The 16,465-nt window shown below is 38.0% G+C and overlaps 1 protein-coding gene across 1 annotated transcript in view; it reads left to right on the top strand.

Moving 5' to 3' along the window:
* Positions 1-16,465, top strand: part of KMT2C (lysine methyltransferase 2C) — a 109,066-nt gene that overhangs the window by 22,664 nt on the left and 69,937 nt on the right. The window contains exons 5-11 of the mRNA XM_042817430.1: positions 493-664; positions 1,677-1,791; positions 2,488-2,660; positions 3,398-3,555; positions 5,972-6,085; positions 7,794-8,518; positions 14,651-14,770. Of these exons, the coding sequence (XP_042673364.1) occupies positions 493-664; positions 1,677-1,791; positions 2,488-2,660; positions 3,398-3,555; positions 5,972-6,085; positions 7,794-8,518; positions 14,651-14,770 (1,577 nt within the window). The remainder of the gene's footprint in view (positions 1-492; positions 665-1,676; positions 1,792-2,487; positions 2,661-3,397; positions 3,556-5,971; positions 6,086-7,793; positions 8,519-14,650; positions 14,771-16,465) is intronic.

Below are 16,465 nucleotides of genomic sequence, written 5' to 3' on the forward strand. Positions count from 1 at the left end.
TGTAATTGCCAGAGAGTCTAGCAGTGGAACTGCTATATTGCTACTTGACAGCTGTCAATGAGATACATTTGTGGAGGCCACATGCTTACAGGAAGGACAAGGCATGCTTACTTGCCCTACCTCAAATGCAAGCATTTTGGATTAGTAATAGTTTTAGATCTGCTGGGAGTTTTATTTTGTACTCATTCCACCTAAGAATTGGTCCTCAAGCTCTGTTTTACATCAAGGGAAATAGAGTAAGCCTGTTTCTTTTGTTAAGACTTATTAAGGCTTAAAATGAATGTACTTTTGTTCTGAGAAGTTTAGTTGAATATGTTGGAAGAACAAATGAAAGGAGTAGTTATTAAGTAAATTAATTAAATTTGAATTTTGTAAGAATGATCAAATTTTGCAAGCAGAAGAACTACTGAAGATTTTCTTGGCTTCATTGGGTTCATAGAATTGTTAATAATTTTAAATTAAATCATAATTGGGAAAATCATTTATTTGTAGCAAAAGAAGAAGCAAATTGTGCAGTGTGTGACAGCCCTGGAGACCTCTTAGATCAACTTTTTTGTACGACCTGTGGCCAGCACTACCATGGGATGTGCCTAGACATACAAGTTACACCTTTAAAACGAGCAGGTTGGCAGTGTCCTGATTGCAAGGTGTGCCAGAACTGCAAGTAAGTAAGACTTGAAGGGTGTGAGGGGAGGAAGTTCTTAGATCTATGTGCTTTGATGCTAAAACATCTATTTTATTATCCATTCTTTATTTTTTCTTCCAAAAATGTAATCATTTGTTCTGATAGATCTGTCATAATATATTAATTTTAACTTGTCAAATCCTTGTATTGGGATCTGTGTTCTAAAGAAGAGAACTGAGCTGCATTTCCTATACGTTATGCTCCCAGAGTTTTCATCATCGTGGCAGGTTTTACAGAGCTACCAAAGCATGTGATTTCATCATCTTTTATATGGAAGGATTTTTTCCAGTTTATCAAATTAAAAATTTGTTTAATGTAATGCCTTTAACAATTTGGAAACCTGGAAAAAGGCTGCTTCATTACTACCTCTTAGCCCTGATCAGGCAGTGCTTGGTTAACAAGCAGAACATTCACTATTTGCCTGCGTTCAGGTTCCTTTACTTTAAAGATCTTTCCCTAATCACACACAGCTAGACAGCAAATACCAGAAATGATTAAGCATGTTCTAAAATGTATCTCTACAACTGTTGTACCAGATTTACTAGCAAACTCTCTACTGAAAAAGTAGAAGAAAATCCATGTGAATTGCCATAGAAGCTTTGCCAATCAGAGATCTTTTTTTTTGGGGGGGGAAGATGTATTTAGACTGATTGTAGGAGCAAGTAGAAATGCATCGGGTTTTTTTTTTTTTTCCCCAGAAATAATGTATTTAGATTTTGAACTGATATCAGTACAGAAAAGCCAATTAATCTTCCTACATGTGTGTAAATGGAAAGGGACTGATTGCTAGCAGTCTGGTTGCACGGGCTCAGTGCTTTCTGCAGGAAGCGTGGTATACTTAATTCATGCTTTAGCAGAGCCATTTGTAAGTGATGTTCCTATATTATCATGCTTTCAGCTGTCTAACTTTCTGCTTAGACTTTTTATCAAACAGATCTTTTCTTACTGCTCGTCTCAGTAGTGTTTAAAATACCACTGTTTTTGTTATTAGACATTCTGGGGAAGACAACAAGATGCTGGTGTGCGATACGTGTGACAAAGGGTACCATACTTTCTGTCTACAACCTGTTATGGATTCTGTACCGACAAATGGTTGGAAATGTAAAGTAAGTTGAAAGCTTTCAGAATAGTTCTGTGTCTTTACAGGGAACCAGGTTTTGGTACACATATAATACTAGATGTATTGCAGATGGCTGCTAGCATGTAATGTCCCTTGCAATTTTTGAAGGAATCCCAATTATACAGCTCCAGAGGGAAAAGGGGAAGAGAAGGATCCAGGAAGAGTGAATAAACTCTGCTTAATGACACCTGCTCTCGTGACATAAAATAAACTATATGTAAACTGAAAGCTGTTCAAAGTATTGTATGTAATCTATCCTTGGAGACTGGTTATATTCGACCACTCCTTGCTTTTGAGAAGAGCAATTCTTCTGTACTTCAGAGTTCCTTTGGGTTTGGGGAGAGCAGGGTGAAATTGTATAGTCAGTGACTTTGTGAGTAAGTACAAATAATAACAGTAGTTTCAAAGTAACAAGGCAAATCCCTGTACATGAGATGAATATAATTTCATAGTCAGTTTGTGGTAGTTATAAGAAGACAGAGATAAGAAATATTCCTCTCAGGTAAGGCAGTAGTGCAAGAAAATTCTTCTTGCAGTTGCAAGAGTGTCCATAATTTGTTATCAGATCACAGTTAATTTATTAGTGTTATTAAAGATAGAAACTTTATTTAATTCAGAAGAGGAAAATGTCAGTTAATGCAGTGTGAAACATCATAATGAACTAAATTCTTGTGATCTTTAGAACTGTAGAGTATGTGCTGAGTGTGGAACACGAACAAGTTGTCAGTGGCACCATAATTGTTTGGTATGTGACAGTTGTTACCAGCAACAAGACAACTTGTCATGTCCTTTCTGTGACAAACTGTGCCTCCAAGACTTCCAGAAAGATATGTTGCACTGTCACATGTGCAAAAGGTAAGAGTTCTATGATTTTCATTAAGTTGTACTAAAATGCCTAAAGCTTATGGTGAGCTGGATGACACTGATGTATTTTTGTGCAAGGTGCAGACTTTGTGTGATGCACACTGCTGTTGGATCTTATGTAACATCTTGATATTCCCACTCTAAATGCAACAGACAAATGAGTCTTATTTCAAGTAAGCCGTAATTTGCTGTTACCAAGAAAGATCAGATAATGAAGTGTGCAGAGAAACATACACTGCTTTTTACATACAAGAAGGATCATCATCCTGACTTTTATAAGCAGTGTTTTAATTTTTACGTATCTATTCATTGTGTAAGGCTTTGTAAACACAGTTAGTAGTCATGGCTTCTTGTAAAATTTTCAAGTATGTGTGCTCTGTTACATTTTGTGTGTTTTTCTACACCAGCAATAATTTTTATTACTTTAATAGTAAGCTGTTGAGAAACTTTAAGAGTGTGGACCATTACATATTCAGTGCACTGTTCCTTACTGTGCAGCTTTGTCATACTGCTTTACATATTGTGGTGTCTTAATGGCTTTAGCAGCAGTGTAGGTCTTCATGTTTGTGCTTGTTCAATGATTTGACAGACTGATACATCATTTTTATTTCTACAAAATTCTTCCTGGTATTGGTTCAAATTTTTTGTTTCCCCAGAGAAATGGAAAACAGTGCTGGAATATTTTATATTGTTATTACAAAAATCACAAACTGAATTAATCTCCCCAGGTGGATTCACGTAGAATGTGACAGATCTCCAGGCATTGAATTGGAGTCTCAGCTGAAAGACTACATCTGTACTCTTTGTAAGCAAGAAGGGGATCAGACTCAGTCTTGTGATGTAATGGATACTTCTGAACTCATTCCTGAACCTGACAACATAGCAGGTAATCAAATGCAATCTTACATTTACAAAATGTAAATACTAACCTCAGAAGCATTAGCAGATGCTTCACTAGGTCTTCTGTGAATCAGCTGCTCAGATTCTGTAGACTTCATCCTTTCCTTTACTAAGCAATAGCTTCTCATGTAACCCTTGTAACCCATTCTGTCTTCTCAGTGTGCTTTCTGGCCCTTTGGCTTCAGGATCCTGTATTTGACGCACAAGCAAACAAGCATTATGGTTGCTTCCAGCTATCATGACTCGTAGCTGTAAACTTCTTTAGCTTTTTTTTCATGTGGTTACAGTTCATGAATTGATTCATTTGACAAATCTTTCGGGACTCTCCTCTACCAGGCATAAGCCAGCTTCTGACAGATGTTTCTGGTGACATGCAGTTTATCTGTGTCACTCTACACAGATACTCAACTGTTTCGTACTGCCCATTTCCTTCAGTATGTCCAGGTAGGAAGCAGGAGTGGGAACTGGACTGTGTTCAAGGACCAGGTGCATTTAATTGCGCAGCTTTTAATCAGAGTCCTCTTTCAAAACAGTATGTGATTATTAATTGCCTTCTGAGAGCTTGTTGTCTACATAGACAAGGCAAACAAAAGGTGGGAAAGGAAATTGCTAAAAAGTATAAAGTATTTTTTACAAGTACTCTGTGACAGTAAGGAAATACAGAGAGAAGGGTGGTGGTGAGTTATCCACAAAACTTGTGTAATGTAATCTTAACTGAAAACCCTCCTTTCTTTCATATAATATGCTCTTCTGGATAGCACCTACTCACACAAGCTGAATTTCCTAAGAGAAGTGCAATTGCTGTTTAATGTGGAAGCAAGGTAAAATGTGACAGATGAACTGCATTGCCATGTGCATTTCTGATGCATAAAGATCAACACTGGTGCACTGATCTTTTGTTAAATCAGTAGCTCTATTGCATAATTATCTGTTTTTGAAAGCCCAGTAGTTTTTCACTGCAATGGTAAACTCTTAGACTTCAGAAGAGCTGCGGCTTTTTATGCATTCAGACTGAAGTTTTGCATAAGCAGGTCATTATCTTTGACGTTAGCCAGTTTGTGTAAGTGTACACCTCTGGTGAGCAGTAAAGAAATGATGAAAGAGATGATGATCCCAGGCAGTGGCTGTGGGTACATGTATGCAAATGGATGGAAGAACTCTGTCAGTGAACATGTCCCAGGTTACTGGAAACTCAGATGGTATTTAGATGATTTAGGAGGAAGCCTGCATTGTATGTGAACTCTCAGTCTTCTACTGCAAACACTTTAGAGTAAGTTAAAGGTTTAGTTAAAAGGCTGAAGTTTTTAAGTAATACTTCTTTTATGGTTTTTAGGTCTACAGAAACACTGTTATCCACTTTTCTACCCCTAGAAGAAGACTAAGATTGTTATCTCAAGTACTAGGAATAATCCTGCAGCAACTATATCAGTGCAGTCATGCTTAGTTTATGCCCAGGAGAGCACTTTTGTACACTGAAATCGGGTTTTGGAGCAGTCTAAATGATCATTTCCTTAAGGTTAAAATACTACTTTAGAGCTGGCAGTCTGCAAATAGTTCTTGGGTACTAAAAGTAGCATCACCTTGTAGTTCCTGGCTTCCTGAACACAAAGCTGTATTCATTTACCCTTTTCATGCTAATGCCCATGAAAGATCAGTCCCTCTTGAGCTAGCACTTACTACATATTTGTCTCTCCTGCTCTTGCTTTGTCCAGTGCATTTTAATGAATTTCCTTCACTGAAAAAGCTTTTACTTGAGAAAAAAGTACGTGCTTCCTGTTTGTGCTCTCTAACAATACTGTCAAGTGAAGCAGCACTCAGCAGTGCCTTTCCCATGCAGTTTCATGTTTAAATATGGGGAGCTCACAGAAATAGGCATGCTTATTCTAAAGTGATGAAATCTACTATTGTGTAGTTGGAGTTCAGCAAATGGTTTGGAAATCAGTGTTCTGTGTGCTGATAGGAGGTGGAGCATCGTGTCTCCGTCATGAGCCATGACAATATTTACAAAAAAAAAAGTGTGAAGCCTTCATCCCACAAGGTCTGTTGAATTTTGCAAAGTGGAATTTGATGAAAGACCTTTTGTATTGCTTAGATAATGTAGCAGAGTCTGTGACAATGTCTAAATTATATTTTCAGTGTTAGGTATTTATAACTGTTTCACAGCCCTTTTCCACTGTCTGAAAGACATTAAACAGTTTCATGTTAATGAGAAGAAGGCTTCGTCTTCTAGGGTGATACGTATCTTCCCTATCTTTCTTGTTGAGCTGATGTGCCTGAGCTCCAATCATGTAGTTAAATATCATTCTGTTTAGCCAGAAGGTCATGCAGTGACAGAAACTACTGATGCCAAAGTAATGGAGTAAACACCATATCGATTTTGACTATTTTCTTTCACTCTTAAGCTTGTACAAATGAAATGGAAATGGAAAGTGGTGGAGAGGATGTGGCATTTCAGGAACAACTCGTCATTGGTAATGGCTCTGGTCAAGAATCAGCTGTTGGATGTGTCACAGATGGTAAGAAAGAGTTTTGCAGTCTGAGAAAATACCACTGCTGTGTTCAGAGGCTGTTTTCATTCAAGAAAGTTTGTGGTAATTAAATTATGAAGAGAAAGCAGTTGGAAACAAATTGTTTATGTTCTGCTGTCTGAACTCTTAAGCAACAGTGTTAACTTTTTTGTTGAAATAGTATCCTATCCAAGACAAAGATAGTCCTCAGAAAATTTGTGTAGGAGAATATCAGTGTAACTGTTTGGTAGGAGTGGCTTTCTCCTTAAGTGGGAAGAATGTTTTTGTACACTGCAGCCTTATCATTAATTGGTGTGTTTGGTGAAGGACGTCCAGACAGGGTGAGCTGCAGTAGGTGACCACTTATATTCTGGGAAGAAATGGATCTTACAGTCAGACAGCAAGTACCAGCCATAAGAAGGAGTACAATTGGAATGGGTTTGGGTCAAGTCATCTGAATGTGTTAGTGATTGAGGGGAATGGTGAAGAGCATTCAAGTGTGTCTCATCCAGCCAAGGTCAATGTTTAAAGTGGGTTGCTCTAAGGGAAATCAAGAAACCTAAATGTAGAGCCAAAGGAAAAAAAATATCTCCCAGGTTAGCTATAATCACCAAGTTATGTATCATAGCTTGTAGGTAGTAGATACAAAAGCCATGATTGAAAACTTTGTAATGGAGGACACATTCATGGTGAACTGCTAGACTTTGAAATGTAATGGCTGAGGAGTTTGTGTAGCAGTGTGAATCTGGGAGTGCAAGGGCAGTAGAAAATAAGGAGTGTAAGTCCACTGAAAGTCCATTGAAAGAAGGTGTTAAAAGCCAAATTCAGAGCAAACAATGTGGTCCTCTGTGGAATAGATACAAGGCTCCTCCATAGAACTCCTGCACTATGAAAGTTGTGAATGAAAGGTGTTTGCTTGCATAAAAGCTAGAGAAATACTTGTGAAAGAAATCTTTAGGACATTACCATGTAAACTGTTTTTATTTCAAGTGATTTCCTGAAGTGTGGAAGAGCACTAGGTGGAAATGAGAAATGTTTTTATTTATATATGTACTGTTCCTCTTATCAGCTGTTTGCTTTTTGGAAGAGTTGGGAGAGATGATTAAAGTACATAAATTTATACCAGCATGTATCTTTAATAAGCAGAAATGAAAAAGGAGGGGCCACTTTTAGCTGACTACTTGGAAATGTTTGCCTCAAAAGTTAATCTAGGGTCTACTGAATGCTCTTTTTATTTTAAAGCAATGTTACTCGTTGCTTACTGTAACTTTTATTCATCTGTCAACTTGACTCACAGCAATAAAAGAATGGGAGCTTTCCTGGTATTTGCATTTGGAAGTTTTTTCTGTATGTTGTTAGTAGCTGAGGAACTGCTTATGGTACCTTAATATAACCTTGTTTTGCCTCAGCACCTCTTTGTAGGAAACATGTGAAGGGAAAAGCTTGAGCTTATTCCTGAAAATGGCATATCTGTGAATTACTCTGCTATGATACAGAAGAGAAAAAAAGAAATTGTACTATTCTGTGTTTGAGCGTATGTTCTCACTGTTCAAACATAGGTGCAATGGAAGATACTTACAGAATATGTTCAAATGTACATATAAAATTCACCAACAGTGATACTGCTGTATGTGATGTGCACCAGCTATGCTTGTTGACCAGTACACTATGTATGTTGTTCATCATCATACTGAGCATTTAGTATGTTTGTGCTTAGTTACAGGCATATCACCAGAAGAAAAGACCACAGAACTGGAAACGGAAGTCTCTAACGAAGTTAATTCTGCTGAAATGGAAATGTCTCCCAAAAAGACACCAGCATCTGGTGACAGTCATACTGAGAAAATGATGGAAGTGATGGAAGGTGTTCAAGCAGTAGCACAGCAGGAGTTAGACAAACAAGTGGAAGAGACACAGCTACCACAGGGTAGTGCTGAGGTATCAGAAGTAGCCACGGTAGACTCTCGGTCTCTGTCTTCAGTACCTGAGACCATAACTGTGATGCCAGAAATAAAAGGGACTGAAAGCAAAGAAGGTGTTTGTATCCATGCGGAGCAACAACTGGAAATCATAAAAGTGCAAAAAGAGGTAGAAAAAGGAGAAACCCAAAAGTCAGAAACACCAGCTCTTCTAGAAGCAGAAACTGCTTCTGTAAATGAAGGTGTTACAAACAGTTCACCGGTTGCAGACAAACCCATAAAATCACCAGCTGAGACTTACCCCTCACTTCCTCCATCAGTTAACATAAGCAAGGCAAATGTGTCTTCCTCCCTGGACTTGCATTCTGCACGAGAAGCACCGCACGCCCAGCTGCCAGCACTGCCTTCCACTGCTGGAAGTGCTCTCCCACCGACTTACATATCAGTCACTCCAAAAATTGGCATGGGGAAACCAGCCATCACCAAAAGGAAATTTTCTCCTGGAAGACCCAGGTCAAGACAGGTAAGCATGCAGAATGTTTCATTATATATTTATGAAGCACGTATTAGTTAGAATTTCAGTATAATCCTTAGAATACAGTATGCATTTATACTCCCAAGTGAGTGTTTAGTTAATTTCTTCAGGAAAGTAACATCATATTAATTAATCAAAAGAGTCTGTAGTTTGAGTTACAGTTTCTTTTGGATTATGCTTAGAGAAAAATAAAATATTTCTTATGTTTTTAACCAACATGCAACAAATGCTGACATACACAATATGTCTTCCAACTTCTCACTTTTTTTTGTATGTTCATGTATTCTGGCTAATACTTTCAAAGTTGTTAACATCTTAAACTGAGTGCATAGAAAATCCTGAAGCAGCTGTTTCCACCACGCTTCCAAATTTTTTCATGGCCAGTATTTTAATGATGTTACAAATAATATAATTGTTTTCTTCTGTGAGCAAGTGCTGTCTGATGTAAGTTGTTATGGTTTGATCTGATCATTGAAAAGTATGCTCAAGTCTATAGAGTTCTGCTCCATCCCATCCTACTCTCTATTCCAGTCGTGTGGTTGTGGGAGAAATGGTTCATCAAGTATGTCAGTGTGACAAATCAGTGTTTCATTTCTATTCTTAATTTTATTTTTTGGATATTTTAGGCTGATCATTTCATATTTTTCTTAACTTTGCACATTTCTTTGTGTTTTCATATAATAGCCAGGGGTTCAAAAATATAGTCAAATTAGTTCTTTCTTGTTCTGAAGAGACTGAAATAAGATAAAAGCGAGAAACCATAACACATTCAAATTGGAAGGTTTCTGAGTATCTCTGAGTCACTTATTTAGTTATTTAGTTATTCAGCTAGCTCTCTATGTAAGCGTGGCAGATCATGGAGAAATACAGGTGAACAGAAAATGGACCATTGAGTTACCATGAGGAAAGTGTTTGATTATTTCTGCTCTGGTGTCTTGAATTAAAGAAACACAAGCCCTTAAAAAGAATCTTTTTCCTCATACTGTGTGCTGTCTTGAGAATTAAATTTATTTTCTCAGTGAACAATTTACCATAGTTCATCATGAAATTTTTGAAAGTGGAGTTCTTTGGCAGTCTAAAATGAGGTACATTAAAAAGAGTGTGGCAGGTAGGTTAAGGGAAGTGATCCTCCCCCTGTGCTGCATTTCTGGGCTTCTCAGAAAGATGGGGAACTTCTAGAGAGAGCCCAGCTGAGAGCTGCAAAATGATGGAGGCCTGGAGCATCTCCCTTATGCGGAATAGCTGAGATACCTGGGGCTGTTCCATCTGGAGACGAGGAAAAGACTGAGGGGGACCTTATCAGTGCTTATCAATATCTAAAGGGTGAGAGTCAAGTGTTAGCTACTTAGGCTCCTTTCATGGCACCCAGTGACAAGACAAGGAACAGTGAAAGTCCCATCTAAACATTAGGGGAAACTTCTTTACTGTAAGAATGACAGAGCACTGGAACAGATCCATTTAAGAAAACATGAAGGCTGATCCCCAACTGTAAATGCCTGTATTAGAATAGACATGTATCCTCTTGAAAAACAAAAACAAAACAGCTTCAGAAGTAGTAGCAGTTTATATGTTCTGTGTGGAAGACAGTTATAGCCATGAACATCTCAGTACATGGTGTGAGTAATGCAAATAGAAGTGAGCTGAACTACAATTTAGGAATGAAGAGTAATGCAAAGTCCAAGCTGTGATGCTAACTTAATATAGTTTGTTCACCAGTGTGGAGGTTATATTTTAAAATGAAAAGGTACTTGACATCTTTGCAATGCCTGTAGTAGAATTGGACACGTTACTTGTAAAGCTAATGATCTGTGTTCAAAAAAATACATGGAGCTCTGTAAAGGTTTGCTTTGACTTTGGTAATCTTTGGCTCGTGCTTTAAACACGTATTAAGCTGGAACTCAAGTTCTGTGAAGTGAATAGTAATTTCCTGGTAAGAAAATCACGTGCATGTTTTGTTTTAAGGCCCAGATTGCTTTCTTACTTTCCACTGATGATTCAGTTCAGGCACAGACCAGCACCTTGTGGAAATCAGTGAGAATTGTCCTGAATAAGGGTAGTATGAAAATGAAGACCTCTGGGTACATGATTTGTGAAAGATGGATGTTTTCCCAACTTTCTACCAGTGATCTGAGTTTGGCAAAACTAAATGGTTGGGTTACTTTCATGGATTAGGGATTGTGGCTCCTATCCTTGGTAAAACTGGTGTTGGAGCCACAGTGGCTTTCCTTTATTGCAGTGCTTGCTTCTGCAGGACTGCACTGCTTTAAATTAGATGCTTTGTGAAGTGTGTGGTTACTCTGTGGATGTGCCAAGTTAGCCAGTTCCCACAGATGGCAACATTCCCCACTTTCTCATTAGTTTTTTATCTACCTTCTTGGATTGTTCTGTTCCTCTTTTAAGAAGAAGAAAAAAATCACTCTAATGGATTTATGGGCCTTCATTTAAAGAACATGAGAAGGGTCTCTGCACTCTGTGAATGTATTTTGCCTCAGTTTTGTAAGATGACTTTGGCCTTCACCGGAGACAGAAAAATCTGTACAAATGAATAATTTTCTCATTTTGGATTTGTTTTCTTTTGATTATTGTGCTGTGCATTAGGATGAAGGATGGTCTCTTTCTTCAAAATATATTTATGAAATTACTAATATAATTGAATAATTATTCAATTCCAATGTGAAATGCAAAGTATTTTATAAATCTGGATAGGGACAACAAGAGGGGGCTTCTATGAGTACATCTGTGATAGAAAGAAAACTAGCTGCACGTAAGCAGCCCAGTGAGAGCCCTCTGTCCACCTAGTGTGGCATCTCAGTGGCTTCCTGTGATTTTTATTTCATGGGTGTCTCCCACCTGCTTGTTACCCTATTCCGTTATGGGACAAATTGTCTTTTCAGTGTCTCCTGAGTGCAGTTCACAGATCAGAGACATTTGCTTGTAGCTGCCAGCACGACAAAGCTGTTACAGGGCTGACCTCAGAGTTGTATCTGTGCAGTGTTTGCCCATGGAATGCACAGGTTGTCCCCCCATGCCTGTAAGCAATTGTCAGATTTATAGCAGGGAGCAGCACCTCTGCTTTGATCTTTTTCATTATTTTTCTCCTGTAGGAGCAATCTCAAAAAGAATGATCACATAAGTTGGGTGATTACTAATCTTGACATTCATCTAGTTTGAAATAAATCTTCACAGGAAAAAGTGGGTTGTTTTTTCAACATGTGCATGTTTTTAGTAGTGCTGTGGATACTTTATGTGTATGAATGGAATAAATTGGAAGTCATCAGTTATTTTTGCAACAGTGCCCTGTGTCGGTAAGCATAATGTGAAATCAAGGAACGACTGGCAGATAAGGCTTGAGAATGATCTGTGAGATTGTGTTGAGTAGGAAATAAGCTTTTACTGATTTTGTTTTACTGTATGCATTCTTTTAGAACCCATTCCATGGGAAGTACCGATTAGATGAAATGAAGGTCTTCCTTCTCATCAGGAAGATACTGATGATCTGTATTAGGTGGCTTGCTTGTTCTAATTATATTAAGAGATTTTTCTAAAATGACACTGAAAAATGGAAGAAGTTGGTTCAGATGCATGTTCTTTTTTGAGTAGTGTGGCCTTTCAACTGTCTTCCATCCCATGGTACTCGTTAGCTTGTTACTACAGTGGTTGTACAGTGTTCAGAAAAGCTCAGAAAAGGTCTGTTTGAAGGTTTGTTATTTTGTAGGGTTGTTCTGTTTTTCTGTTGGTTTTTTTTTTTCTTTGTTCTTATGAGGGAGGCTGTATTCCGAACATATGAAATGTTGTTCACAGCCTTAAAATCACATTAGATGTTATAATGGAAGTACAGGTCTGTATATCTGCAATTACAGGGCATTTCATAAAGGATTCAGCTGCAGAACGCAGTCAGTGGTAATTTAGTGAGATCTCCTGACCCTTGATGACATTGTGTTTCGTTTTGTTCTAATTTACTTGCAGCTGTGTTGTTCAGTTTTGAGTACTCAGGAATATGATGGAGAATGAGACTTCCTGTTTCTGTCAAAGCACATAATTATTGCTGTGAATAGAACTTTCTTCAGTGTTGTGTGGTAATGGGCATTAATTAAAAGCCAAAATGTAATTAATGAATCTCTTTGATGTAATTCATTTGTTCAAAGTATTGTGGAAGTGTGTGTTTTTAATTAAGTTTATCTGACCAAGAATTCAAATGTTTCTGATCTACAATAAAACTTGGATTAAATTTCCAATTTAGTTCTTAACAATATGATTCATATACAGTTCATTGTTTTTTGAAAGAGGGAATATTTCATGTTCAGACTTAATATTCTATTTGCTTTTTAATCTTTTCATTATACTTAATCATTAGAGAAGTGTATTTTCTTAGAAGGGAGAATAATTTTGTGCGTCCCAGATGAGAGAAGGTAACTTCAGCTGCTGGTGAAGAGTTTTCAGCGTGTTTGAGCCGATGGGTTTTGACCCTTTGCTGGCATGTCCCCTCCCTTATGGATTGATGTAGACACTGTTTCTATGATATACACATTTCCTTTGTGCTGCTGTGCAGATTTCACTGGAGTTCCCACATTATAAGAACAATTACTTATTACACATAATCATAGAATCATAGAATGGTTTGGGTTGGAAGGGACCTCAAGGGTCATCAAGCTCCAAACCCCTCTACCTCCTACAGGCCCCCAGAGCTCTGTATTCAACACCAGACCAGGCTGCCGAGAGCCCCATCCAACCTGCCCTTGAACACCTCCAGGGACGGGGCATCCACAGCCTCTCTGGGCAGCTGTTCCAGCACCTCATCACTGTCTCTGTAAAGAACTTTCCCCTGACATCCAACCTAAATCTTCCCAAACTTAAGAGGAGTTTGGATAATACAAGGAAACTGTAACTAAGATTCTAGCTTTATCCTGCTAGAATCAGAAGGCCCTTGATATGGAAACTAAGGCTAGCACAGTCATCTCCATTTTGCCACAGATCCGCTGATGCTGAGTAGCGTGCCGGTGCTTGGTAGGACTGAGACGTTTTGGCAGAAATAGGGCAGACTGATAAACTGCAGAGCTCTTGGCAGAACAGAACTGGAGTCTGGCCTTCCCATTTCTGTCTGGTGGAGCTTGCTGTGGGCTGAAGAGTGAGATTCACCTCGAGGGACCCATGTATTTCTTCCTCAAACGTAGAGTTCGGGCAATGTATTGTCCTTCAAGTATGCCCAGTTGTAAATTCAGACTGAAGGAGGCTGTCCCACAGTCTTAGGGTTCAAGAAAGTCTTTCTCAGGTTTCAGTGTGTACGAGGAACTTCAGCATCGTTTCATGTACATCTTCACACATTCTTCTTGTTTTGCCACGTTTCTTCAGAGGAGATACAGAACATATCACCATGATGGGAGCTGTGGCAGTAGAGATAATAGAATAATCAATTAGTTGAAAAGAGTCTGTAGGTGCAGGGTATGTATGAGTATTACATGTATAGAGAAACACGTTGTTTGAGATCACAGTGTAACATCAGGACAGCGGGGTGAAAAAGCCTTAGCAGTGGGAATTGAAAATGTTTTTGAGGGTTTTTTTTGTGGCAGACTTCCAGGAGAGAGATGCTTTATTACTTATCATGGCTGTTTTTCTTTTCTTCTACTGTTTGCTTATGCTTCATGCACTTCTAAGACTAGCTGTAGCCATGCTTGTCAGTAGTTCAGACTCAAATGATGAACGTCTATTCTTTCAAAATGGGGTTTGAAGGGAAGACAAGGTACCCTGTCATCTTACAGTGCTGCCTCCTCAGCTTCATGCGGTACAACATAGGGCTGTGATTTACTGTTGTTACAATTGATTGCTATATTTATATTGTTTTGTTTATAAAACTCATTTTGTTGTACTTAACCATCACTTTGAGGTTTGTTATATTTGTTTCAGTGTAAGATTCGATGACAGCCTAAAATCTTCCCTCCTTTCTCTTGCTCAGTGAACTAATTTACTAGTTAATGTAGAAATGCCTATGCCTGCATGTGCTTCGCTTTTCAGATTTTTTTTTGTTGCTTGCTTTTTCTTTTTTTTTTCCTTTTTTTTTTTTTTTTTTTTTTTTTTTTTGTTGCAAAGTTTTATACATCTATTTTCTCACCTACCATATCCTAGGGGGCTTGGAGTACCAATAATACAGTCAGCCCACCTTCCTGGTCCCCAGACATTTCAGAAGGTCGGGACATTTTTAAATCCAGACAGCTTCCTGGCAGTGCCATTTGGAGCATCAAAGTGGTAAATAATTTGAATTTATTTTTGTATATCCGTTGCTATCTTTCTGCTGTAGAGACTACTGATGAAATTCTGTCTATCACAATTGAATTAATCTTCCATTCTAGTACTGCTTAACACGTTTAGAAACCATTAAAACTCTGGAGCTTTCAGGTTGGAAGAAAAAGTGTGCTTTCCAGAGGGCACAATATGATGGCATTGCCCTGCTATTACAGAACAAAGGCTAGTTTATATTAGCCATTTCTTGTGTGCTTAGCACTTCGCTTTTTGTGGTTGGCTTTGCATAGCCATCAAAATAAGTTACATGAGAAGGAAAATGTCCTTTAGTCTGGCAGTAAGGTAGGCCAGGCAATGAAAGGAGCAGAACTCTGAGCTGGGGCTTGAGTTTGTTGCTGCGGAGAAAGCCTGCAGAGCAGATTTGAAGTGACAGCCTTTTTAGCTTATGGGGGAATGAAAAAAACCAGCTACCTCACCCGGTTAGATGGACCAAAGCTTTTATCCACAGTGACAGTTACTGTTCAAAATACCTTAAAAAACTTAGAGCACTTTTTTTAAGTGACAAAAAAGTCCTAAGTGGTGAAACACTAACAAACAGTTGTAGGTTACGAATAATTTATTTTCATTTCACTTTAACACTCATGCTATTTTTATTTTGACATTAGCTTTTGCTGCTTCAAGCATTAATTTTCAGCTTACTGTTCAGCATTAACACTGATACAAGTACGTGCTTATTCCTATTACTAGCTCTGGAAAAATAACAATACTGATATGAAATCTGAAACATACAGATAAGAAATGTATCAGAAGAGTTTCCGTCTTAAAAAATAAATTGATGCTTGTATGTTCTGTCTGTGCATATGCATTAACTTCATATATGTAAAAGCAACATTATCCCTTCACTTTTACTGCATATAAATACTTCTGCCATCAATAGTATCCTTCCTCTCATTTTCTAAACTAGTGTTGCATTACTTTTTCTTATATCATAAATCAGTTTAATTTCTCGTTACATTAATGGATAGATATTGAGAAAAGTATAATCTTCAGTATGTCCTTCTAAATATGACCATAAACTTTTATTATCTTCTTTACGTCAGGAGTTGGTATATTTGAAACGTACTATTAGTAATATTGAGCCCATAATGCTGCTTTCCATCCAGAGTTCCTATCTCTGTCAGCACAAACTGTTCATATCTGTTGGTGACACTGTCCCCACACAGCTTTATGTTCAGTCAGCATTGTTTCATTGAGAAATGTTTTGTCTTGGTATTAAAAGCAACTTCTAGTAAATGTCTGGGCCCATGCATGGTACCTCTGCAGGTAATCTGTGGACAGAGTTGAGTTATCTTAGAAGCAGAGATTATTCATATACTCAAAATCAATCAGTAATCTCATTGCTTGTTCTGTAGTAGGAAATACATTTGCTTAGGTACATCCCACAATTACTGTCGTGTTTCAGAGCCTTTGCTCTCTATAGATGTGCTCTGTAAAGGCATATGACACAGTGGCCAGAACTGGGTAAGGGACGTTGTCAGGATGTTCATTTTCTTTCTGGAAGCAATTAGGGAGTTCCTCTTCCAGTCTGTATTCAGCTGATTTTGAAATAACAAGAAAAAAAATCATGAAATTCAAACTGAGTCACAGGAGCAGTGTGAGGTAATTATTATTTTAAAAACATATTTGCTTTTCTACAGTAAA

The sequence above is a fragment of the Centrocercus urophasianus genome, unplaced genomic scaffold (assembly GCF_019232065.1).
Source record: "Centrocercus urophasianus isolate 14NV4802_14NV808 unplaced genomic scaffold, USGS_Curo_1.0 seq_16, whole genome shotgun sequence".
In the NCBI taxonomy this organism is placed as follows: domain Eukaryota; kingdom Metazoa; phylum Chordata; class Aves; order Galliformes; family Phasianidae; genus Centrocercus; species Centrocercus urophasianus.